Consider the following 25,098-nt stretch of genomic DNA (forward strand, 5'->3'; position numbering starts at 1 on the left):
TCTGCATGATTCTTTTTGTTATCTTTGTTCGTTTTGTCTGTGCATTCGTTTGTCTAATTTTCACGCATAAACACTCAGCATAGAGATGATGGTGCAGAGCGACAAGCCACTTTTCTCCGATGTGTAAAAACTGGTTGGAATTAGAATCTTATTTTACTAAAACAGCAGCGTGGACAGTTTTAAAATCAGTTTCCAGCTTTTGTTAATTTACATGTATAAATCTCCAAAATATCTTGATGCATTTCATGTCTGCACCAAAGGTATTAAAATTGTTATCTTATTTTATTAAGTTAAACTGTATTCAACTTCCATGCAGTTATGCTTTACTTTTTACTTTAAACTGTTACTCTTTGCAGCCTAAAAATGTGAAACAACTAAATAGAAATAAGAGGCAATGAAAGAAATTATCAGTTAAGTTATAATAGCAACATACCCACTTCAAACTCATCAAATCAAAATGGTCTAAATTTGAATATTTGTTTTTATTTTATTATCACCATTTGTTGTTTAATTGGTGACTAACAGTTAAAATCCCATATGTAAAATCTTAACCAGACAATATCTAATCCTCTGACAACTGTCAGGTAAACGTGAGTGCTGTTGTAGTTGTCAGGTATACATGGCATGATTGTTGACCTGTTCGATATTATGATAATTAGCGTGCATGTTGTGGTTTGCATTCTCGTTTTCCCATGATGATAAGATAGGGTGCTTCTGCATACTAGCTTGTTCTGCAGTCTAATCTAACTGCTGTTTATGTGTAATTATTGTGCCACCAGCTCGTGGTTTGCATTTGGTTGCACTTGTATGTAGTGGGAAATGTGAGTAGGCACCTTGGCAGCTCGAGGACATGAAGAATTCTTGCCTGCTTCTTACAGATTCACACATTCCTTCAAGCCCCCACAAGTGCAGAGCGAGATCTGTCCGTATAGTGCCGAACTGGAAAATTGGCTGTGTTGTGCTTTGTGTATTGTTCAGAAGGAAAGCATGTCGAGACTAAATGACCTGCGCTCTTTGTTGCTGTCACTCAAATATTTATATTTTCATAATCTCTTTGGTTTTAACTCTCCTCTACTTGGGGAGATGGTGTAGCTTTTTGAGAGACTCGATGGAGGTACTTCATTAAAACTCTGCAGTCTCACTCTCTGTATATCAGCAGACTTGGAAGAATGTTGAGATTTTCCTCATCAAGGAATATGAATATTTGCTTCACAAAGGAGCACCCGTGTCACTCCCATTTGGGCAGGCAATTTAATTAAAATGTTCGGTCAGCCGGTCTCTTAATTGTGTTGGAAAGATGACCAAACCTGTACACGACATCTACAGCTGCTCTAATCTGATTTAAAGCCCAATCTCGATAATTGCAAAGAACCATCTTTCAATTCACATTGTGGGACCTCAGTTTGGCTGCCAGCAGCCCACTCTTACCACACAGAAAACACTGGAGGAGCCTACAGACCGGCTGCATGCTATGTGCTGCAATTTTCCCAGGTACAGTGTTTTTCTAATCCACACGGTCCAGCTGACTTGTTGGTGTCTTTGTTACCGATGTTTAATTCATGAGATATGAATCATCAAAGCTGGCTTCGGAGCTGCTGTGCCACTGTATGTTGCTGTTGAAGCTTTTGGAAGGCTACTCTGTTTGATTTGCCTATGCTCTACTGTGTGAATCCCGTAGGGAGCTTCATCATACACAGCTCTGATTCAGAGCACAATTTGACTTCAACTCCCAGCAGAGAGCCTGGGAGCTCTGGTATGAGAGCTCTGTTATTGCCAAATTGTTTTGTGCTAACATATTGTATCTGTCAAAGCCTGCTCACCATGACAGTAGTGTAATGTGGCCCTGAATGTTGCCGCTAGGCTTTTGAAATCTTAACAAAACTGTAATACATTAAATAGTCAAATTTACCTCTCTGGCAAATATGAAGTCATATAATTGTTTTTAACATATCTGCATAAATAATGCAGTACAATTCTGTTTAGCCCTCCACTGGATGAAAAATTCATTATTTCTTCACCTTATTAAAATTTGCCACAGTTCATATATAAGATTGAAGAGCTGGATTTACAGGCTTATAAAGGCTAGTTTTCATCCAACTTTTCATCCATTTTAAATTGAAAACTAGAGACGGTGTATTAATTTCTTTTAACTCTGGTCCTCTGTGTTGCCATGACAGCGGCTGTGAGAGCAGGGCGGCTGTTGTCACAGGTTGTTTGTGCAGCTCTTGTGTTTCTAAGTGGTCCTCAAAAGGACACACAGGAAAGTGGCTCAGAGGGATGTAGTGTGTATAGCTGTGCTCCTCGCCAGCACCCAACAGAAACCCGCACACAAGTAAGCCTCTGAACCCCTGGGGGACAACATCGCAACTCTGCAAAGGATTTCATTACTTCTTATGTGAAAGAGCGAAGACTAATATTCCTGATATGTGTTGTTTGAAAAGTACAGTGTTTCTCTGGCACTGAGTCTCTCACCAGATTCTGTCTCCAGGGAAGAGGATGTACAGTTCTCAGAAATCTACCTGAGCAGAGGAAGGTTATCGCTGCAGATGGATCCCCAAGGTCAGTCACACCTCCTCACGACCACTGCTCTTCTTCTGTCTCCAATAGTCTGCAGGCGATGCCCCGACCACACCCAAGTACACCAAGGAGCACCGAGACCTCTTCTTCCCCGCCTCCCTGCCTACTCCTGTCCTGCTCAGCCACACCGCCTGCCACCCGCTGTCTGCCCCGGACGGCCAAGCCAAATCGGTGTACGAGCCCCTGAGCAAGTTGTCCAGACCTCAAGCCTCGGGCTTCCACGATCAGCCACAGCACAGGAGAGCAGCTAGCCACCCTGCTGCAGCCATGGCCTTCCTACCACACACAGGTACAGTGGCCTCTTCTCCTACACATCTCACCTCTATATGGTTGTATAGTGTTTTTGCCACAATGTGATGTGCACACATCTTAACAGGTTATTGCACTTTCTGATGCTATGAAGATTTTAGAGATAAAATGTTGTTTTAGTTGAAATTGGTAATAATGCAGGTGTAGTCTAGTACCATTGCTTTGCAGTCAGTTCAGTTTTTTTAAGATCCTAAAGTGCTTAGTCCATGTGACCAGCAGGGGGCACCTGTGGACTTCCACAGATCTCTTACATAACAGCAGGCTGGGGCCTGGTTATATTTTGCCTTTTGGGTTTTGTCAGTCCCCCAACAAGAGTTTTAGAAATCAGTGTCCTCCAGATTGTAACTCTTTTTCTGCCTGCATGAGCTTCTAGAGGGGTTTGGCATAATCATTGCTAATCCTCATAATAAATATTCTGGCAGATACATTTGCTGTTTACTTCATGTTTAATATCTAAAGATGTTTATCTCATGCTTCATATCTAAAGATGCAATTCCTACACCCAGTGTCATCAGCCTCATTTCCCCTGATTATTCTAATTGGCATGAAATGGAAAAATATATAATGAAATCTTACATATGTAGTATTTTGCTATGTATTCTTCTTAATATTTGAACTCCTTCTTTCTAGTTAATAAATTTGATTAGTTTTTTGTTTACTGGGAGTGTCTGTAACCAGTAGCTGCATATTAGCAGTTTATGTGGAACCATTCAAATTTCCTCAAGTTATTAAAGTTGGATGACCTTTGAAGGTGTTGCAGACACATGCAAAAGTGAAGGCAGACACATATATTTGCACGCACGCACACACACACACACACTCACACACAGGTTAGCATCAAGCAACACTGCAGCGCTGTGTATTATGTAATGGTTTCCTAGGCAACATTAGTGGAGAAGCCTGAAAGAGTATTAGATCATTTTATTTTTCATTTGTTTCTGCAGGGGGGAAATTTTGTTCACATGTACTCATTTCATATAGCTGTCTAATGAAGGGAACTTTAAAGTCCACATCAAATGGAAAATTGCAAGTAAACTTGGCGATTAATTGTCTGACAATGAAATGTACAGAATGGTTTTTATTGTATTTTTATGTCAAAATACTGTAATCTTTACTCTATGTCCTAGAAACAGTCAATCCACAGTTATTGGTGATGTCTTATGTCACAGTGTACTTAATGACTTGCATAGAAAGTCCGGTCAATAAAGTCAACAGATTATTTTATTTATTTTTTTATTTTTTTTTTTTTTTTTCAGTAGTCCTGCCTTTTCCATCAAATAAAACCACTTTTATCTACACAAGCGGTGTCATCTATCAACACATTTGGATGTATAGCCTCAACATCTCGATTCAGTCGAAAACACTTCACAAGTCAGATGTTGTGTAAATACTGTTTTATGGGGGTCAACAATACTGGGAATTAAGCCTCAAATTCTTGTTGTTAATCAGTTCTAACAGACAAAGTAAAGTAGATTCCAAGGTTTCTTAGTGTTTTTCCATGACTAATAACAACAAAGCTAACATCAAACTCAACTAGCAATGTTAAAGTTGCTGCGATTGTCTTTGTTGGCAAGGGATCCGATTCCATCAAGTATGTGTTTTTGTAAAGAATCTGTAAAACTGCCAAATACTTGGAAATACTTGGTCCGGTGCTGATAGTATAGTTTGAACATGTATTTTGTTGGTGTATTGTTTTTGCCCACAGAGGAGCGGGAGGAGCCCTCAGAGGGACTTTCGTATCGACAGCAGGAGTCACACCTTTGTCAACAGATGAAACTCGCCACTGTATCCCAAGGACAAGAGTCAGCAGCAGGCTGGTTCCAGGAAGAAACTGCCACATGTAGCACCGCACAGCCTTGCCCAGGTCAGAACTTTTGAATCAGAGGTGTGACAGAAAAGGTCACAGCAGGATACGTGGATTGAATTAATGATATTCCAATATAAGCTGTACCTAACAGAACTTTCGTTGACTTCATATGCCTTGTAATTGTTCTAAAATTTAGAAATGTCCTCTTATTTTTCTCTCTCAGACCAGCAGCAGTATGCCAGCAATGAGCAGTCAAAGCTTCCAGACCCCAACCGAATCCGCTCCCGTGTCCCACCCAACATGCCAAAGCTTTTCATCCCCTCCACCGTTACTAAGTTCCCGCCAGAAATCACAGTAACACCTCCGACACCCACACTTCTCTCCCCCAAAGGCAGCATCTCAGAGGAAACCAAACAAAGACTTAAGGTATGCATCTTGCCTCTAAATATGCGGTTCTGTGAGTGTGTCCCTGCAAGTGTACATAACCATACATGCAGCTGTTTAAACTGTAGTCTAGTCTAACACTCAACAGTGACCCCTGCTGTCTACTCCTGTACAGAACGTCATACTGTCATCTCAGTCTGCGGCCACAGTCAAAAAGGACACTCTGAGCCAGCCGGCACTGGAGGTGCAGGAGACATCCAGCCAGGAGTCGTCTCTGGAGAGCGAGTCCGATGAGGAGGAGGACGATTACATGGACATCTGAGCCTCTGAGGGCCTTGTGTGCACGCTGAGACTGAACAGACATTTGTGGCAGCTTGGCCTCACTCTGCCAAACCCTGTGCCCCTGTCTTTTTAAAAAAAAGAAAAAAAAAAAGAAATGGTACATGTCACTGCAGCTGTCTTTGTTGATGCTATTGTTCCCTCACGTGCATTACAAAAAAGCACTCCCAAACTAAAAAAATGCAGTACTCTCATCTGCTGTCATGTCACTGTGCACTGTGTTGCTCTGCTTGTCAGCAGTGATGGTGTATATGACAGCATGTCTGTAATGTGCCATTTATGCATATCACACATCAGCTTATCGAGCTCTCCTGCACCCAACTCCACACTGGATCTGGCGAGAAAGACTTTTAGCCTTTAAAGCCAGCCAGTCCCGTGTTTATGCATCTTTTTTTGGATGTTTTATGCTAACTGTACCTCCAAGCTGCAGCTAAATCCTCGTCCAAGAACCAATCGCCAATGTGAGGTGCCTCAGACTGGACTGATGCTCAGCAGCATGTACTTGCTGTCCTCCACTTTGATCATTTACTTTGGCATGAGAATTTCGTCTGCAAGACACATTGCATAGGCACATGATATATTTCAATGAACACAAGGGTGAAATAAGGACAATCGGCTGCATTCGAGGTTCATCTGTGGAGCTAGCGGGCCACACAGCCTCACAACCTGTAGCAGATTGGAAATGTTTACACTTAACATTTGGGATGTTTTTCAGTTAGCACTTAACTCTGTGCTATTTTTGTACTCACTGTAATATTTTGTCCTATATATTTTTCATTTCTTTGGTTTGCATTTGTAGCTAAGAGGAACAGTTCTTACCAGGAAGACGTCCTGTCACCAGCACTGATCTGAATGATATGGAAAGGGGTTTTCAGTTATTATAAATTAGCTTTTGTACATGTCATAATCCAAATATCTTTCCAATGTGTTTGGCTTTAATGTGTTGAGTATTAACCTGGAGAAGTGTGTGCATGTGTAAACATTAAGGTGAGGGTCACTTCAATTTCAATCAACTCAGGAAACGACTCACCGTTAACAGACGCTTTACGAGATCTTTCCTGATTTCAGTGGAATTGAAATGCATGCTGAGGAACACTTTCTAATACAGATGCCTTTCCATTGAAACCATTTTGGTAAATTTGTCACAATTCTAGCTTAACTCAGAGGAAGACAACAGAATGTTTTTTTTACAGATTGTTTTCTATAAAAAGAAAGCTAATTTAATGATTTGTTTCTTGAAAGCTGTCTAAAAAGAATTTTTAAAAATGACACAAATTAATAATTGTAAACTATCACCCTTGATAAAAATACAGCTGTTTTTATATTTTTTTTCCATTATCATTATTATTATTTAGGTGTAAGATAGTTTTCTATTGTTCTACAGAGCTTCTGGGAATGTACCACGGCTAAAGAGGTGACTGAGAGGAAGGCTTTATCTCAGCCCGGCCCCCCTGGCTCAGGCTGCTGGAGGGGAACTGTTCTCTATGTTTGGACTGAATGCATTATAGATGTCAAACCAAAAATATATTTGAGAAATACATATGTGTTCTGTGTGCTACTTAAAATACCATCCAGATCTGCATAAAATGTTATCCACAGGGGCCCTTGCATCAGATAAGAAAGTGGTTTTGTTTGTAGTCTGTATGAACTGTCAGCAGAGATCCCTGATCTCCTGGGCTTTCTGAGAAAAACTAAGTTACCTTAGGGCCCACTTTGGTAACACCATCTATGACTGCTGTAACCACAGTTAATTATAAGACAATAGACGCATAATGCATACAGATGAAATCAACATTCTCAACAATTATCTGTATCTGTAAAACACAAGTACAAGCCTCCTACAACATAACGTATAAGTACTTTTACGCAGTTGCCTGACAACACCTGATTGCTTATGATATTACATTTTTTCCATTCTTGACACTCAACATATCACTTCCTCCAGTGAGTACAGTAATAATGCATCATTCTTTAAGTTTTTCATATGTCGTGAGCATTCATAATACTTTGTTGCATGTGTGGAGCATAAGGTGCCTAATTGAAATACGAGTCTTTGTGATTCATGTCAGGCAAATGCTAATCAAACATTCATAGGATGCTAAGTTGTTACATTTTTAATGTTTTATGAAAGTGGATAGAATGCATAAGCAGACACTAAATATTGTTTAAAAAGTATTATGAATGATTTAAAACCTATAATTTAATCCACATGTGGTTATAAGAATTAAAAAAGGAAGATTAACAGGAAAATTATGGCTTTATCCACACTACTTGATTAAATGAATATATTCTAGGCTTAATATGAACCAGGAATATAAATGTTAAGTTTTTACTCATAATGTGATGAGAGCATTTCCCCTTCACTACTTTAGTGTGACAATACTCCTGTATCTGTATGTAAGTATATATGCACTCTAAATTTATTTCATTTAATTTTCCTGTTCAACATAAACAGGCTGGGACAACTGTCACATCACAAAAGAGTATAAAGACTATTCAGTTAAGATGCATAAACTTCACTTCCTGTCAAAAAACAATTTTAAATTGAGCAACTTAGTTTTTAAAATGACAAGGCTTAAACCTGCCTGATGAGGTTTAGTTGCAACATTCATTTTGTTTGTTGTTTTATATTAATTTCTATGAAGTCATCAGGTGAATCGTTGACGAGCTGGGACATCCATGGGCTTCCAGGACTGACACCAGTCAGAAGATGTCCATCAGATATTCTGTGAAGAGGAAGGTGATGGTTGCTCACTAAAACACACAGCAGACATGTTTGTCACCAGCCATGGCCACTCAACATTTAAACAGTAATGGTGAGACAGTCAAGTTTATTTTCAGAGTGTGTGTGTGTGTGTGTGAGACTGAAAACACGGGATTTCAATTTTATCAGTAACACATTTTTTTTCAATTTTTGATCCCTTTTGGCTGCTAATAAAACGCATAAAAACGTTTTCTGTCATGATTAAAGAACTCTTAAAACTGCAAATTATAAAATCCTGCAGGCTAATTTCAAAACCAGCTGACAGATGTTTTATTGCAGGATAGTCAAGTCAATTTTATTTATATAGCCCAAAATCGCAAATCACAAATTTGCCTCAAAGGGCTTTACAATCTGGACAGCATACGACACCCTCCATCCTTAGTCCCTCAAGTCAGATAAAGAAAAACTCCCCCAGAAAATTGATTCATTTGTGTAATCTATTTAGCTTTTATATCATTTTGAAATCTAAAGTAAATATCATGAAAAAGTATCTTCTTCCAGTCACCATACTTCCAGAGGTGCTGTGACTCCTGTGGCTGGCGGACCACCCCGCTGACCACATTGACTTTGTGGTCAAAGGGCTTGTACACTCTGGTGTGAAGTCTCTGACACGAGGGAAGTCATTAGTCTTCATTAGCAACTTCCAGGAGTTTCTTATGAAGTGCTGTGAAGTTGTCATTTGCTCCCTATGCCAGGCAGGTTTGTTTTCTTATGTGGTGGACCAAATGTGAGCTCGCCCGGCCCCTAGTCGGTGCATGTGAGATCACGGTCACTCTGCAGTTAGGACAGGGATGCCAGACAGTATATTGTAACAGATTTATTTCTCTTTTTTTCACAGACGAGGTTTTTTTAGAATCTCTGCAAGGTATAACATCTGACACAATAGTTATGTTTTCTTGTTGAGAAAATAGAGTATATGCTTGGGTGCACGTTATTTGTATGCAGACCTTTAGATGAAAGTTCTCTGCTGTGCCATAAATTGGACATGATGGTATGAATCCTCTCTAATCAGAGCACATCATCTCAAGGCAGATAAAGTCTAATTATAATTGACCTGTTGTCAGGTGAAGGCATTTCTCCTGCCATGTGAGATTGTTCGGCCTCCTGTGACATCATGTTGTTTCCAGCCGTGGGGCTGCTATCTCTACAAACCCCTCAAAGTGGCCAATTAAGCATCAAAAGGGCATGCTGCATGGCTAATGTGAGCGAAAGGTGTGAGATTTCTCGTCAGTCCACTCTAGGGGTTCTTTATTGGGCTGCAAGAGAGCCGTCTGATCCCCGGGCCCTGGCTGTATATTGGCAGCTGTTAACTGTTGAGCGCAAGGGGATCTGTGCAGTTAAAGCAAATGGCTAAAGACTGACACCTGGGAGGTGGAACATCACTGCTGAAGGTGATCCAGGAGTAGATTCAAGGAGGAGAGCCATGGTGGAATTAGGCATGAGACATGGGGGGTTTAATTTGAACAGGAGGTGTGAAGATATCTATGATCAGATTACTCCTGTCATCCCTTATTATTTACTCTTCTAGCTACATTCATACAGAATATTCAGGGCCTTTCACAAAATGTTTTTGGTCAGCACTGATAGGACTATCAGTCTTCTCCAGATGACCTCCCTGATGTGTCATCCAGTCCAAATCGCCCCCAGGCTGGCTGTTGCATAAGGCAGGGCTCCCTGTCATCCCTCGCTGTCCCTGACTTTTGTCCCCAGGCCATGTCCTGAGGCCTTTACCAGTCACATCTGTCACCTCCGGATCCAGTGCGTAATGGGAGAGTCCTGCATCAGGGCATTTAACATGAGTAAATGATCGTGCAGAGATCTCTGCATCTTTAAGTGCACCATTACAAGCTGAATGTTATTATCCTTTTTATTCTGCATCGACCTTAGAGAAGCTAATCAATATTTTCACAGGGAAGACTTTCTAGCAGTAAACATCTCTTTATGCACACTTTGCTGATTCTACAGAGTGCTGTGCTACCTTTAAAACTGTGGGACCATTTCAATGCTGCACACGTTGCTTTTAAAAATCTTTAATCATACATTACACATGGGTTTGGTATCTAACCTGTTATCCATACAGTTACACAAAAGCAAACCCATTGTGCATGGGTGTCAGACAGCTGAGCTTACAGAAGACATTGTATGCAGACATGAGAATACAATGAGAAATGTAAGTGGAAGTGGTGTGCCCATGCTAGAAAAGAGGTTGAATGAGATGTGAAAGTCGCCTCAATTCAAATGTTCATGTCAGTGGAAGCAAGAGGGAGACTGTGGTTTAATTTTGTTCCTCTTTGCTAATGCCTACGCTGTTTAGCATTTGTTTTGCCTGTGGTAACATGGTACGATACAGGCGGAGACAGGCCTATGAATGACACCCGTGGATTTTGCCTGGATGTGGATGGTGAGAGGACGGCCGGGTTGTTGTGGCAGGTCTTTATTGTCAGACCCCTCCTGTCCCATTCAAGGCCGACTTGGGCTTGTGGTGCTAACTGGCTGTTAATTGCCTGCCTATACACAGGGCTTTCTCCACATGCAGAAACTAGCTCCTTCAAGGGAAACTAGCCTAATGAGATTATCTATCAGAGCATGGGCCTGTCTAGACACCCCAATACACAACCCCCCCTCCCACCACCACCACTGCCTACAGTCCTGCAGCCTTCAGAGGATGCCCCCAGGTGAAAGTTACCTGCAGAAAGAGTGCATGTTGTCATTACACCATTATGGGTTTACACAAAGTTTCCCACCCACTGTGTGATTTCTCTGATGGAGAAAGCTGAGCATGTAGAAGAGTGTAAAGGTGATCATATATTTGATGCCAGAAAATTTCAATTGTCTTTTATTTTTTATCTCATTTCAGATCAATATAAAGGACGAGTGCAATAATTAGTGTTAGAATAATGGTTCTGCTTTGAGAAAGCTCTTGAAAATGCTGCTATTTTAAAGAGAATAATGACTTCCCCAGTGTGCACACAAAACACACAGGATTATCTAAATGTACCCTGCATTCAGTTGTGTTGAATGTATTATATTGGGTATTTACCACATTGCACTAACACACTAAATGCCATTTTGGTGAGTGGTGATGTCTGTGTGAATGATATTTACACAGATTCTGGTGCCACTGTGAGTCCCGATCTGCAGCATGGAAGTCCATATTTGTTTTAAAGTCTCTTAGCAGTTAATAAAGATGCATTTCCTCCGTCCCCCTTCCTGTGGGGACGGTATCAAGGCTCTGTTAAGTCTCTTTGATTTCCAGCACCCTCCAATCACAGCGGGGCACTGACTCATCATTGTGCCACTTCAAAGCCTGGGAATGGCTCTCTTGACCCCACCCACTCTGTGGCTCCCCTTAAAAGTCATGGTCACCTCTTTCTACAGGACTCAACAGCTTTGAAATATCTGCTGCAACAAGACTGAATAACCTTCTGACCGCCTGAGCTGCTGGATTTCTTTCTCTTTTCTTTTTTACACATGAGGCAGGAGACCAAGGATCGAGAGCAGAGCTGAAGAAACACTTGGATATCACTGAGACTTGGATTGCTTACTGACCCTCAGTGCATGAACCTTTTCAAGCTGTGCTACTACTGAACCTGAAGAATGCAGTCCATCCATGGTGAGTGTTGCCTGACTTTCACTGGATTTACGCTGTGCTTTCCCAACCAGTTTTAGTTTTTTTGTCTTTACCCAAGAATACCTGTCTTGATCATGACTTCTTTAGTGATACATGGCTGTAATGAATCTTATTTACTTCTAGACTTGAAGCCCAACTTCAGCGGCCCTCCTCCCTCTTCCATGGCTGCTGGCCCTGATGCCTATCTCCAGGGCAACATCAGGATGACTTTGGAGGACCCTGAACTCTGGAAGACCTTCCATGGAATAGGAACAGAAATGATCATCACTAAGCCCGGCAGGTAAGACGACGGAAAAAACATTTCATGCAAAATGTTTGGAAAGGAGTGTCCTCTGTTGCTGTGTTTGCTCGTTTTTCTAGCCCACTCACGTGTTCCCTTCTATGTTTTCCAGGAGGATGTTTCCACACTGTAAAGTGAATCTATCCGGCCTTATTCCATGCGCCAAGTACATCTTACTGGTTGACATGGTCCCTGAGGATGGTTTCAGGTATAAGGTAAGACAGCAGTTATTTTTCCTTCACTTATGAATGAGCCTCATTTTGATACAAATTTCCAACAATAAAAAGTAGCCTTGACTTATCAGCCATGGCTTTGGCTGGATATATCCCTCAGTGGTTACCAGTATCTCCAGACAAGTCATCTCCCCCCCCCGACATTGTACATCAAAGGGGTGCTATCTCTTCCTGTTTTTCTATCCCCTGCTGGGAGCCCACTGTACTACCCCCTATCTCCGTGGGTGGTGCTGACCAGCAGTCATTCTCCACTCCACTGTCCTCCTCTCACACTGTGGGGAAGGGAAGAAGATTAAGCTCCTTGTGTAAATCACCTTTCTCTATGACAGATTGACTGACTATCTGTCTCCTTCCTACAGTGGAATAAAGAGAAATGGGAGGTGGCAGGAAAAGCGGAGCCCCAGCCTCCCTGCAGGACCTACCTCCACCCCGACTCTCCAGCCCCGGGGAGCCACTGGATGAAGCAGTCCATCTCCTTCCTCAAGCTCAAGCTCACCAACAATACACTCGACCAGCACGGCCATGTAAGTAAGAGCACTCGAAATGGAGTGCACTACTTTTTACGAAGGATGTTGGATAATTGAAGTCCTTCGGGGGACAAACTGGTAACACTTACAGACTGGATGCTTTGGCAGCGACAAAGTAGATACTTGTACAACGTGAAAGTGCTTAAAAACAGAAAAAGTTAATCACTCTTCCTATCTGCAGATTATTTTGCACTCCATGCATCGCTACCACCCACGCTTCCACATCGTCCAGGCAGATGACCTGTTCAGTGTCCGCTGGAGTGTTTTCCAGACCTTCACCTTCCCCGAGACTTCTTTCACAGCAGTAACAGCCTACCAGAACACCAAGGTCAGTTTCTGTCACATCTAACCAATGCAAACTGCTGGTAGGACTTTACATATTATTGAGATTATAACTGATTTGGTTTCCCCACCGACAGATTACAAAGCTGAAGATCGATCACAACCCATTTGCAAAAGGTTTCCGGGATGAAGGCATTAATAAAAAAAGGTGGGTATCACACTACTCACTAGTTGCAGCATATTGTATTGAAAGTAATCTATATAGATTTGTTTTAATGAACCTGATCTTCCTCTGCAGGCGTGCAAACAAGAACCCAGCTTGCCTTGAGAAACGAGCCAAGATGTCAGACAGCTTGAACAGGGACTCTGAGGCGGACAGTCCACCAGGTACCATTTTAAGACTCTCTTCCTCCAGTTGATATTTTTAATCTCTTGTCCTGTACTCCTAATTTGATCTGATGATTCCTGTCTTCTCAGATTTCTGCCGGTCATCATATGAGGGTTACAGCGGAGAGGAAGTAGACCTGCCCAAAAGGAAAGAGGGTGATGCCGTCAAAGAGGAGCGTTACTCCCCATGGGCTGCTGAGAGGGAGCCCAGTGTGAGGACTGAATCCCCCGCTGGGGCAGAACCCAGGGACATGTACAACACAGAGCAGCTTGTTCCTGCTCCAGCTTCCTACCAGCCATACAGGTGAATACTGATAAAGTGATGCAACAAATAAGAGGATAATGTTGTCATGATAAGCAGAACACTGACCACCTTCTTTTTACTCTTCAGGTTCCATGAGTATGGAAAGTCTCCCTCTCCCTCCTCCAGCATCGACAGCAGCAACAGTGGATCAGGACGCAGCAGCTTTGAGTCCAGAGTCCCTGATGTCGCCACCGTCCCAGATCATGACTCTTCAAAGCCCCGTACACATGAGATTGGCCCTTCCACTTGCGGCCCCCAGGACTATACCGGGGTCCTTAACATGACCATGGCCCAGACCGGCAAGCCGGGGGTGATCGGCCACCACATCTACAGCCCATATGGCGCAGAGCAGCCTCTGGGCCAGTGGAGTGGCCCCGGGCCCGCCCAATACCCCCCTCCTCACCACCTGACCGCTGACTACACCACGCAAGCTGTGCACCACGGCTATCACCATGGCAACGTGGCAGAGTGGAGCCAGTACCCGCTGTTCTCTTATTCCTGCTGGTGAAGGGATCTTTAATGTTAACTGACTGAGAATGACTTTACGGATGCTGCAGCTGATCCAGAGCTCACAGCTATGAGAATGCATGCCCAGACACGGCTAAGGGCCAGAGGCCTGCGACAACAGTAGAAAAACTGAAAGATGAAAAGAAGTATAAGGAGCCGCCTGCCGCTGCCTTCTGTTCAGACTGGCAGGATTCAGACTCCAGTTATGCTGACTGAAACTAAAGTGGCTGCTCCATGCTGGTTGATTGTTTTATGGTTGAATTGTCTATTTATTTTGTATTTCATCCCATCTCCAAGTGTACATATTATTTTTTTAAGAAAAAAAGGAATAAAACATAAGTGTGCAATGTATGTCTGTCTTCAAATTGATGTGCTCTGAAAATAAAAACCTAAAAGTAGAAAGATTTTATGTCTTGTTTATATATATATACTTTCCTATCTATTACTTAGACAAAGGTAGAACATTCTTTAAGAAGACACCTAGTTTACATATAACTTTTAGCTTATCCTACTGTTATAACAAAATGTAGTTAAACATAGATGGATGGTGTAAATAATACCCCCTTACAAATACTTACATTCAAACAAAACAGTTATCATTACAACCCTCCGATTCCTACCCAGGCCTTTATATCTCATACTGCATGAAGTTGCAAATTGCCCGCCATTTTTGTTTTCATCCAACCCATGTTCTGGACACAGCAAGTTCATTGAATGAATGAGTGTATCGTTAAGTGTCTTTGTTTGCGGGTGCACATCTGCATGCTTTGTACCCTGCCAGCGCTGATAAGCAGCACATCCTTTGGTGGTGTTTGTTTGTATTTACTCTTTGTTCATCTAATGAGGGCCACTCTGTAGTTTCTGCAGGCCCAGCATGCATTAAAGACGTTGTATTATTGTGACTCCTGTTCACCTGCTGAGATTTACCCACTGACATCATAAAGCATTGCGCGACCCTCGTTCTCCATCTCAATGAGCCTTGAAAAGCATGAAAATGGGGGGCTGTTGGCTCCTTTTCACAACTGAAAAACACATCGCCTACACCCTGGGTGGATATGAGCTGCTAATGACTGTTGTGAAGTCCCGGGGGGAGGAGCAGGGAGGAGGAGGAAGGGGAGGCCATCCTTCAGGAACAATTCTGGTGTGGTGTGGTGTGGATTTTATTCAGTGCAATTCATTATCTTGGAGGCTTCTTGAACCAGTATGTCCACCCTCAGACATCCCCAGCTGTATGTTGCACACAATTCATTTACTCAATTTAATGAGGATAAGAAAAGAGAGAGAGCTTAACAGGAATCTGTACTGTGGCAGGGCGAGAAGGTCAGTGTGATGAAGTCCAAATTCTGAGATATTATGAGATTACATCTCCCAGAAGCCATGTTTTTAATTAAACCCAGTAAAGATAAAATCATATTGGAAGTAATTGGGAAAATAAAATCCTGGTCAAGAAATTAAAGTGCTTTTGCCTCAGGATATTGTTTGGGATCATACATGATAATACACCCTTTATGCATATAATCTGTATTTACAGACATACAGACATACTGACATTGCTTAAAGCCAGTGACGTCACAAGAATATGTAGGTGCTAAAGCTTTTGGTAGAATTTTTCAACAAGATATTGTCACTGCACCTAATGTACTGTCCTAGTGGGCCGATATATCTGAAAATATACCTTGGAAAAAAGTTTGGATCTTGCCCTTTAAATACTTCAACAAATAAGGTGAGAAAAGTCCATGTATTTATAATTAATTACTCTTAATTTCCAGATTTTGGGTTGAAATGTGATATCAGTTGAGACCGCTTTCTCAGATAATTTTTTTTTATTATATTCATTTCATATTTTTACATGATTATATGATTACATTTTCCAGATATATTAAAAACGGTGGTTTTATTCACAACCTTTGTATTAATGGATATTTATTGTGCTCCTTTGGTCTGTATTGTGTTTGTAATATACTGTCATAATATTGCTAATAGTGCTTGTCTGTTGTGTGTGTTGTGCCCCCTGAACTTCTGAAGTTGCATAATAGTTCAATGCAATGTGAAATGTTTAATTAAAAAAGGCTGGTGGTAGAAGCTGCAGAAATGTCTGAGGTAGAATTGTGGTTTAAAGATGCAAAAAACAATGTGAATCCTTTGTCAACCTTATTCTTTCAGAAGGAATTTGCCATAGCTAGGTTCTAGACCCCTCAATCATCATCTCAGATGTGTTCAGCGTTCAAATATGAATGAATGGATGAATTTAGTCTGATTATCAGTCTAAATTTGTTCAGTAAACCATGACTATTTTTGTCGGTTACACTTTAGTTGGATAGTCCGCCTACAGATTGTAGATTATAATACAAGATAGAGTATTTGTAACACTTACAACATTACATCTTGGATAGGGTATGTTCATGAATTGTCACATATACTTTATTCATAAACTGTTAAACATCTACAGACAACAGCAAAAAAGCTGAAATGTTACAAATACTCTATAACCTATTTGTAGGCGGACTATCCAAGTAAAGTGTTATCATAATATATACTGATGCCAAACGTGTTGCGCTCACTGTACATGTCATGTTGGTTAGGGCCTTCAGTAGATGCCTAAAATGTGATGTAATTTAAAGACAACGTTACTGTGTGTCACAGCCAGCCTGCTTCATAGAAGTCCGGGAGGAGAATATTCTCTGTCTTATAGTGAAAAAGGGCCTTTCTGAGTCAGATCTCCATCCACAGATCACTTTCTTTGTTGTCTGTTGACTTATCACCAGACAAGCTGGCTGAGGACCTCCTCCTCTCCTACACAGCAGGAGAAACGAGAATGAAAGTGAGCATTTAGTACAATTCCCTTGACACACAAATCCACAACTCCACTGGGATTAATCTGCATAGCTCTACATCAATGGGTAATTTGGGCCTTTTAATTGCTGCGATAATGGTCCAGCAAAGAGCACCAGATCGACCTGCACTCAGATGCCTGTAAAGGCCGCTGACGTGGTTAAGTGCATGACATATGTCTAAGTATCCCCCAGGTGGTACTATAGCTTTAGAATGAAAAGACTGACGCATAAAAGCAGCAGATTGTTGATCCTGGTTTGTCCAGTGCTGGTGTCAGCAGATCCCACCAGACAACTGGCACAACAGTGTGAAACAAGGGGGGTGGGGGGCACTCACTTAGGGCTGGCGGGGGGTAACAGATGTAGATGAAACAGCCTCGGAGAGGAAAGCAGCAGTCAGCCTTCATGAAGCTGATGGAGTAAAGGGCCAAATGGAGAGGAACTAGTAGAGACTGGGCGGAATAAAGGGCCGAGGCAGCGACCACCACAGACAGTAGTTCAAACAAGGAAGACATTCATCAAGGGAGATTTGCTATTACATTTATGAAACTGTGTTGAATTACACAACGTGAACTTTCTTTAAGGCTGAAGACACAAGTTCTAAACCCCAACGCTGAAAACAGTCTCTAAAATTGTACTTATTTATTTATTTGGTTAGCTGTCTAATTATACTTCCTGCAAGTTTTATTTAAATGGAGCAGTTCTTTCAAGGAAATTCCTCTGGAATTCAACAACTGCTTATAAACTCAACACAGCAAATGAAACTCTATGAACTTTGTTTCTATTTTAGTTTAGGAACAGTTTATTATTAACCGTTCCTAAACGGTTATTATTATTAGCTAGGTGTATTAGGGAATTACACCTGTAAAATTAAGCATTACCATTTTATTTCCCAACATGGAGCCTAAATTGTGTCTCAAAGCCCTATCTACACTGCTAAGAATAACATTCTGATGGAGAAATAAGAGTCCTTATTTTGTTGAACTTAAAGTAGTCAAATTTAAATATACCAAGTAATAAATACTAGAATCTGACTAAATATTACACACCATGTGTTACTTTTCAGTTGTATAGTATAACTCCCCCTAGGTTGCTAAAACCCCCAAATTCCCACAACAAATACAGAGGACATGACCTTGGCGTCCTCAATGGTAGCTACAGCCGTTGACCCCAACTAACGTACACATAAGACAAAAGTGATATATTACTATTTTATTAAATTTCAAAACTTGAATCTCATGATTAGGATACTAAATTTGCATATCTTGTGTCACAATGTGTTCTAGTACACTGCATTTCTTCTTAGGACATAACTCTCATTATATGAAAAAGAGTTTTCCAATGGATACATAGTGGAGCAGGTGTCATTAAACTTCTTGAATGCCTATGTTAAACAGCATAACAATGAACTGAGGCAACAAGCAGAAGCAAGGAGCAAAGCGGATAGGAATATTCTAAAGCCACTCTTCATTGTGCTCTTTGGATTGAGTCATGGAATAACGTATGCAGTATGAAAGATCAATGAAAGGACAAAACATTTTTACAACAGTGGTTTGGTTTTCACACAAATATCAAGACTTGACGTTCATAAGTCATTTACATACATGGTGGCAACATGTTGTGAGCTGAGGTCTACAACCTGGAGCACCAGCGCCTCAACATTCGGGTACAAACACAAATCAGTTCAACAGTGTTTTTTTAAAACAAATTGTGATATCAGAGGCAAAATACCTAAGGCTCATCTCCATCCACAGAATACACTGAAACATAGAAATACATTTCACAACACAACAAGTTCAGGATGTCACCACAAAAACAAGGCACAATGTTAAAATTGAACAACTTTATGATTACTCAGTAGTTTGGATGTGAAGATAATTGCTAGGCAGCTGCTAGGGTAGAGAACTAAATTATAAAAAAAAACAAAGGTGCGGCATTACAAAAGGTAACAGCTGCCTGTAAATCTCTGACGTCTTTTTAGAGGATCGGTGATCCTACGTCAAAAATTGTATATATATATATATTACCATGTTATTGCATAACCAGTAGGCTTCACTGCTTTCTTTTACTTGAGGATAAAGAGGTTCTGTCTTTGATTAACAATGCAGAGGCAGCTACAGTGAGAGGAAATAATGAAGGATCAGCGACAGTAGCATTAGAGTTAGAGGAAGCAGGGATTCATGGACAATTATCTAAGAAGATATTTGAAAAGGAACAAAAAGTGTGCAAAGGTCCTGAATGACACTTTGGTTCAGAGGCACTCAAAGTGGTCAACGTGCAAGAAGGACACGATGCTGCCATAAGCACTGCCACAAAAAAATATCCTCAACGTGCTTCAAATTCAACATGCTGTGTAAGAAAAGTGCATGACAGTCTCCAGTGCTCAGACATCCAGTTCAACACGGCTGCTTCAGTCCTCACTAGAGTCCTCTGAGTTGTCTATGTCCACAACTTCCCACGAAGCCTTGGTGTGCTGTTCCCAGCTCCTGGCATTGTCGATCACAGCAGGGGGCATGAGCACCACGCAGGCCGCCAGGCCAGAGACACGATCCTTAAACTCTGTCTCATTCTCCCACTCGTCCGCGTCAGTGTTGTATACGTGAACGTATCTCATCCTTTTGCCTTTGTCGTGAGAGCGTCCTCCCAGGATGTAGATGCGACTGTCCAGCACAGCTACGCCGGGTTCTCCATGTCCAGCGGGGAGGGGGGTCATTAAAGACCAAGAGTTGGCTTCAGGGTCAAAGCATCCCACCTGAAAAAAAGGGGGAAATTAATTACTCTCTATTTCATAAAAGTGATGTCCAAACAGTAATAACCTCTGTCAAAAGGCACTGCTCTGGCTTGTAATTCATTCAATAAGTCAAAATCACTTTTTAGGTCACAAAGGCCTTCATCAGCATGTAAAATAAGGTTGGACTCAATACACTATAGAATATTTTCTAATTTAAATTTGTAAGACAGACAGGAGTGAGGACAGATCAAGAAGTTGGGGCACTTTGAGACAAAAAAACAAATATATGTCATAATGTATGAAAAAATGTAAAAATAAATACATGAACAAAATCAGAAAAAGTACATCAGGCAACATTTTAAATTGTGTAAACTGTGTAAACACTGCCTTCATTGTGCAACAATAAACACCAATGATGACTTGTGACATTGTACCTTCAGGACATCACGTCGATATCCACGCTCATCATTGCTTCCACCGATAACATAAACGCGTCCATTAACAGCAGCCATGCCGTGCCACGCCCGCTCCACAGGCCCATCAGCACATGCTGTCCAATCATTGGCCACAGGGTCAAAACAGCAGGTCTCTTTGAGGTACGCCATTCCTCTGCGCCCACATGTTATATACATTTTCCCATCCAACACTGCTCCAGCATGGGCGTAAACCTGGAGGGAAGGTTAGACTAGTATTAAAAGTAATTCAAGGAAAGGGGAATACCTGGTATATAACAGGAAAGCCCCATTAACAATACACAGGTGAGTATATAGCACCATCATATGGATAGTAGAGGTATTACATGCATATTCTTTGGGTTTTTTTCTCTTTCAACTCTTTATTCTCATACCTCCCGCTTTAGGGGTGATACAAATTCCCACATGTTGGTGTGTGGGTCATAGCGCTCCACTGAGTCCAGTTCATTGCAGTAGTCCCTTCCTCCAATGGCATAAATATGGCCGCCCAGCACACAAACACAGTGGTCAGCATGCTGCTGCTGCAGAGGCTGGATGGAGCACCAGCTGTTGTGACGAGGGTCGTATCTGGGAAAAGTATTAAAAACAGTGAAGAAAAAATATGACTTTCTAAATTCAATCAGCAGGAAGCAAATCTGTGTTCAAAGTGAAGATCAAATCACATTTGTGAAACACTCCAAAGGTAACAGAACTGGCACCGAAATAATTAGTATATTAATCAATTAGTTATAAAAATGAATCCAAAACAATTTTGATAATTGATTAAATAATTTATCAAGCTAAAATGCCAAACGTTCTATTATCAAAATAGTTGCAGATTAATTTTCTGCTGACCAACTAATCAATTATTTGACTAATCTATTCAGCTCTATTAAACATTAAACAACTAATTGAGAAGAATAATCAACAGATTAATCAATAAAGAAAATAAGTGTAAGTTGCAGTCCTAAATAGAACACAATTTAAATACAGTTTAACAGTTCAGATCTGCACTCTTTTAAACAGAATATATGGGATCTCACCTCCAGCAGCGGGTCTCTGCACGAAATCCACTGGTGTTCTTATCTCCTCCAATAAGATAAACAAAGTTGTTGAGCACAGCGACTCCCTGGTTGGACATTCGGGGGGCGTGAGCTGCAGTGAGAGTCCTCCACACCCCCCAGCTCGGGCAGAACACCTGAAACAAATGCTCGCTGTCTGTGAGGGAGCTGGAGGTGAACATCCCCCCAAAGCCCAATATACAGTGCAAGGTAGACCGTGGCTGGGTGAGAGGACTCTGCAGGACGGGCTGCCAGATCTCCTGCTCATAGTAGCGCAGAGCGGCTGACACAGAATCCTTCAGTGGACACTGGTTCAGTCTGCTGTACAGCCTCTGCAACACTTGTTTCTCAATCAGGCAGAAACGCACAGCATCAAGCATCTTGAGATTGTCCTTTGGGTCAGAGAGAAAAAAAAACGAGTTGATTGCATATTCAGGCAAATAACGCTTCGACAAAGTGTGAGTAAAACTAAAGCACAGTAAAACTAATCAGGTATAGAATCAATAACAGTGATTCCTTTCTTGCTCAATATAAAGTGTGTATCTGATGGGGCATGAGAAATGAGTACAAAATGCAGACACACCTTGTGACTGACCTGCAAGTACACCTGGTCAGTTTCCACCTGCACAGGACTATAGTGGTAGTGAAGAGCCGCCTCGTACACCTCGTTTTCACTGTTCACCTGAAGCTCGTCACTGCTCAGCGCTTTGAAGACTTCATCTTCGGGGAGTTGTCGGTACACGTCGGTTCGAGACAAAGTCTGGATGTTCCTGAGGATGTAGGAGTGGACCCTGGCTTTAAGTTGTTGCAGTCCGTAGAGATCGGCTAGATTATGCACCTCTAAAATGTTGCTCTCGTCCAGCCAGGAGAAAAGGAAATCGCAGCAAAACCCGATGACAATCTCAAGCTTTAAAACACAAAAGGACACAGATTAGCCGAAAGAAATACAACAATGAACAACAGGATCTAGCAAAAGAACAACAAAGAGCTTACCTGTACTAGCGTGGCAGCTATCAGGACTTCCTGCACACACTCCAGGTCTAACTCAATCTCTGAAGTGTAGATGTAGTCAAGTAATTTTTTCATGGCCATGTAAGATACTCCATGAATTGGGATCTCTTTTTGCTGTGTCTCCCGAAGGCCTCCAGCGAACATTCCCCTAGTGGAGAACGGTGACACATTGTTAAATGGCTTATGCTGGGGTAACCAGGAGGCGGAGTGATGAAAAGATGCATACCACATAGCCACTATGACCCCACTTTGAATTCTGCCAGGTACTTTTGCTGCATGATAACCACTTCTCTTTCTCTGCAGGTTTTCTGTCATTTTTTTTACTATGAACTGTCCAATAAAGACACCTAAAAAGTGAGGAAAGCAATTCTAATGCTCCCAGTGCTTTCTTTCTGTACCGATCACAAAACTTTCATATGCTTTCAACCAAATATTTGTTGAATCTACTGAGCCGCAGTTGTTTTTCCCTTCAACTGTTGGTACAAAGCACAACCCAACAGTATACAGTAAATGCTTATCTGTAAATGGATTTTAGTGCCTTATCTTTACCTACTTTTAGCATTATAATGGGATTACATGGCTACCTACCAACAATTTGGCTCTGGTTTACCGGCACAATGCATTCACCAAAGAAGCTCCTCCACCCCTGCACGGTAAGCTACAAACCAATATAAATTACAAAGTGATGTACTGACTCCTTTATTGTTTGACTTCTCATTCAATACACATATCTGTATCGCTCCTCTGTGTCACATATTCTGCTGGCTGAGTGTGGACATCAGTGACTGTATCTGTGACCTACATTTTGTCCACAAAAGCAAATTTAGGTCATGATGGAAGCTGACAAGTAAACACAAAGAAAGCATAAGTAAACACAAACTACAAAGTAAACCTAAAATGTGCACACCACTGCTGATCATATGACAATGTTGATAAGCTGCAGGGGATGGTGCACAAGAGGAGAAACTTTGTTTAAACTGGACTCTGCACCAAGCCTCAGCTGTGTCTTGTGACACACTGTCTACAGACATGGATTAAAATGTGCTATTGTGTATGTCAATGGGGACAGGAATAAAATATAACAAGTTGTGTGAAACAGCTTGACTGGAGATACATTTAGTAGCCTGGAGGCTTCTGGCCATTTGGTCAAGGTCAATGGTATGCATTGGACTACTGCCTGTACAATGAGTGCTGCTCTATCTGTATATTTGTTTTTAAGGTGGTATCTGCATGGATGGAAACAAGAGTGAGCGTTGCATCTTGTTGATGCTGCGACACAAATAAAGAAACTAAAGAAAAATGGAAGTGAATAAAGAAAGTGAAAGTAAAGCAACAAGGAGACCTGCTGTGAGTTTTACCTAAAATAATCGCAAGAGGCTGCCAGAAGTATACGGTGGGCTTGGATGGGTCGACCCTCCACCAGCAGCACCACATCAAACAGGATGCCGCATTGTCTGAGAGACAGCAGGCCGTCGAGCAGGCTGCAGAAATGGGCTGAACTTCTGTAGGTCTGTCGGCCCAGGCGGCCTGATGAGCCAGCGCGTCCTCCCATTGGACTCAGCTCTCCATCCTCAGCCATGGCAGTGCACTGATGTTCAGGCTTCATCACGTTTATCTGTCTAGTACCAACATCATTCTCTTTACATATTTGTTATAAAATAAAGCCAAAACTGAAGTCGGCACGTAGAGAAATATACAGGAAGAGGAGGAATAAGCTGGGCAGCTAGCGGCTAAAGAAAGGTGGTTACAGTTGCTTGAAAAGTCACTGCATAATCACTGTAACGTTGTAGATCTTTGACAAGTTATACACACGATTCACACAATAGCTTACATACATACGCCCTACCGTCGATCTACTGCTAGCTGCCACTACGTTGCTAAGCCGTCAGCTAATGTTAACTTAGTTTAAACGGTGAATTACATCAGCTAGCAAGCTACCAACTGATTAGCCTGCTAGCTGATGAAACGTACGATAAAAATAGCAAGCTAGACACCTAAAAACTGAAACAAAACGACTGTATGAAGGTACGAAAAATGTCTTCGTGTCTGTCAAAAACAAACCGTTTTACATTGGCGGTTTGATCACAATGACACAAAATCCTTTGTGGAGTGACTAGCTAGCACAGTCGCCTGATTTTTTGACAGATCAAAACAAGTCTGTTTACTTTTTGGTGTCAGGCGGTGAGCTCAAACGCTATTGGTCGCTGCGGTCGCATTGTCCCGCCTAGTTTCTAAGAAAGAGCCAATCAGAGCCGTGTATCACACTGCAGGCAAATAATATGACAGTTTCAGTTTAAAATAATGTGTTTATAGTGTGTGCCATTATATTCTTTTTATCCCTTGTTTAATTTCTGATTATTTATATTGATAAAATAAGTCTTTAATTAAACAAAATGTTTAGAAACTGTGACTCTGTCTGTTAAACACAAGAGGATGCTGTTTCCTGCTCAAATGTCTCAAAGGCCACTTCTAACGTGTCTCTTTGTGTCTCCTCTCACACTACATGTCATACAAATATACCAGCACTAGGTTGAAAGTAGTCCCACGTACATTTACTCTGTACTGTACTTTAGTAAAGTTTGCTATTTGCTTTTTTCTATAACATTACACCTCTACTCCACTGCATTTCAGGGGTAAATAATGTACATTTTTTGCTTCATTGCAATTTTTCAGTGGCTCCG

The 25,098-nt window shown here is 41.5% G+C and overlaps 3 protein-coding genes across 9 annotated transcripts in view; 2 read left to right on the top strand and 1 right to left on the bottom strand.

Moving 5' to 3' along the window:
* cabin1 (calcineurin binding protein 1) overlaps positions 1–6,956 on the top strand; it is a 38,237-nt gene extending 31,281 nt beyond the window's left edge. For all 6 annotated transcript variants that reach the window (XM_044195654.1, XM_044195656.1, XM_044195657.1 and 3 more), the window contains 4 exons: positions 2,608–2,866; positions 4,592–4,750; positions 4,917–5,119; positions 5,253–6,956. In XM_044195654.1, coding sequence (XP_044051589.1) covers positions 2,608–2,866; positions 4,592–4,750; positions 4,917–5,119; positions 5,253–5,399 — 768 coding nt within the window. In that variant the 3' untranslated portion in view covers positions 5,400–6,956. The remainder of the gene's footprint in view (positions 1–2,607; positions 2,867–4,591; positions 4,751–4,916; positions 5,120–5,252) is intronic.
* A 4,587-nt stretch (positions 6,957–11,543) lies between these two features.
* tbx16 (T-box transcription factor 16) lies at positions 11,544–14,735 on the top strand. The gene is made up of 9 exons (XM_044195662.1): positions 11,544–11,793; positions 11,935–12,091; positions 12,204–12,306; positions 12,684–12,848; positions 13,033–13,179; positions 13,271–13,341; positions 13,432–13,520; positions 13,611–13,824; positions 13,912–14,735. Exons 1-9 carry the CDS (start codon positions 11,778–11,780, stop codon positions 14,330–14,332), a joined length of 1,383 nt encoding a protein of 460 aa, XP_044051597.1. The 5' UTR covers positions 11,544–11,777; the 3' UTR covers positions 14,333–14,735.
* A 3,624-nt stretch (positions 14,736–18,359) lies between these two features.
* Positions 18,360–24,588, bottom strand: klhl22 (kelch-like family member 22). 2 transcript variants are annotated; one of them, XM_044196632.1, is made up of 7 exons: positions 23,776–24,588; positions 22,400–22,565; positions 22,002–22,313; positions 21,389–21,798; positions 20,741–20,933; positions 20,328–20,561; positions 18,360–19,914 (listed from the first exon to the last, which is right to left on the bottom strand). In XM_044196632.1, exons 1-7 carry the CDS (start codon positions 24,021–24,023, stop codon positions 19,573–19,575), a joined length of 1,905 nt encoding a protein of 634 aa, XP_044052567.1. In that variant the 5' UTR covers positions 24,024–24,588; the 3' UTR covers positions 18,360–19,572. The 2 variants fall into 2 exon arrangements, with proteins under 2 accessions (XP_044052567.1, XP_044052565.1); XM_044196630.1 differs by having other exon boundaries at positions 21,990–22,313.
* Positions 24,589–25,098: the final 510 nt, after the last annotated feature.

Source organism: Siniperca chuatsi, linkage group LG5, assembly GCF_020085105.1.
Source record: "Siniperca chuatsi isolate FFG_IHB_CAS linkage group LG5, ASM2008510v1, whole genome shotgun sequence".
In the NCBI taxonomy this organism is placed as follows: domain Eukaryota; kingdom Metazoa; phylum Chordata; class Actinopteri; order Centrarchiformes; family Sinipercidae; genus Siniperca; species Siniperca chuatsi.

What these genes read in the sequence shown, in the direction of transcription:
- klhl22 (XM_044196630.1), bottom strand. Translation starts at nt 24,023, where the DNA reads ATGAAGCCTGAACATCAGTGCACTGCCATGGCTGAGGATGGAGAGCTG. An exon ending in ACTTGCAGGTCAGTCACAAG is followed by an intron (nt 21,799 to 21,989) that starts GTGTGTCTGCAT and finishes TCTGACCCAAAG; the next exon opens with GACAATCTCAAGATGCTTGA. An exon ending in TATCACCCCTAAAGCGGGAG is followed by an intron (nt 20,562 to 20,740) that starts GTATGAGAATAA and finishes CCTTCCCTCCAG; the next exon opens with GTTTACGCCCATGCTGGAGC.
- tbx16 (XM_044195662.1), top strand. An exon ending in ATCATCACTAAGCCCGGCAG is followed by an intron (nt 12,092 to 12,203) that starts GTAAGACGACGG and finishes TATGTTTTCCAG; the next exon opens with GAGGATGTTTCCACACTGTA. An exon ending in GCTTCCTACCAGCCATACAG is followed by an intron (nt 13,825 to 13,911) that starts GTGAATACTGAT and finishes TTTACTCTTCAG; the next exon opens with GTTCCATGAGTATGGAAAGT.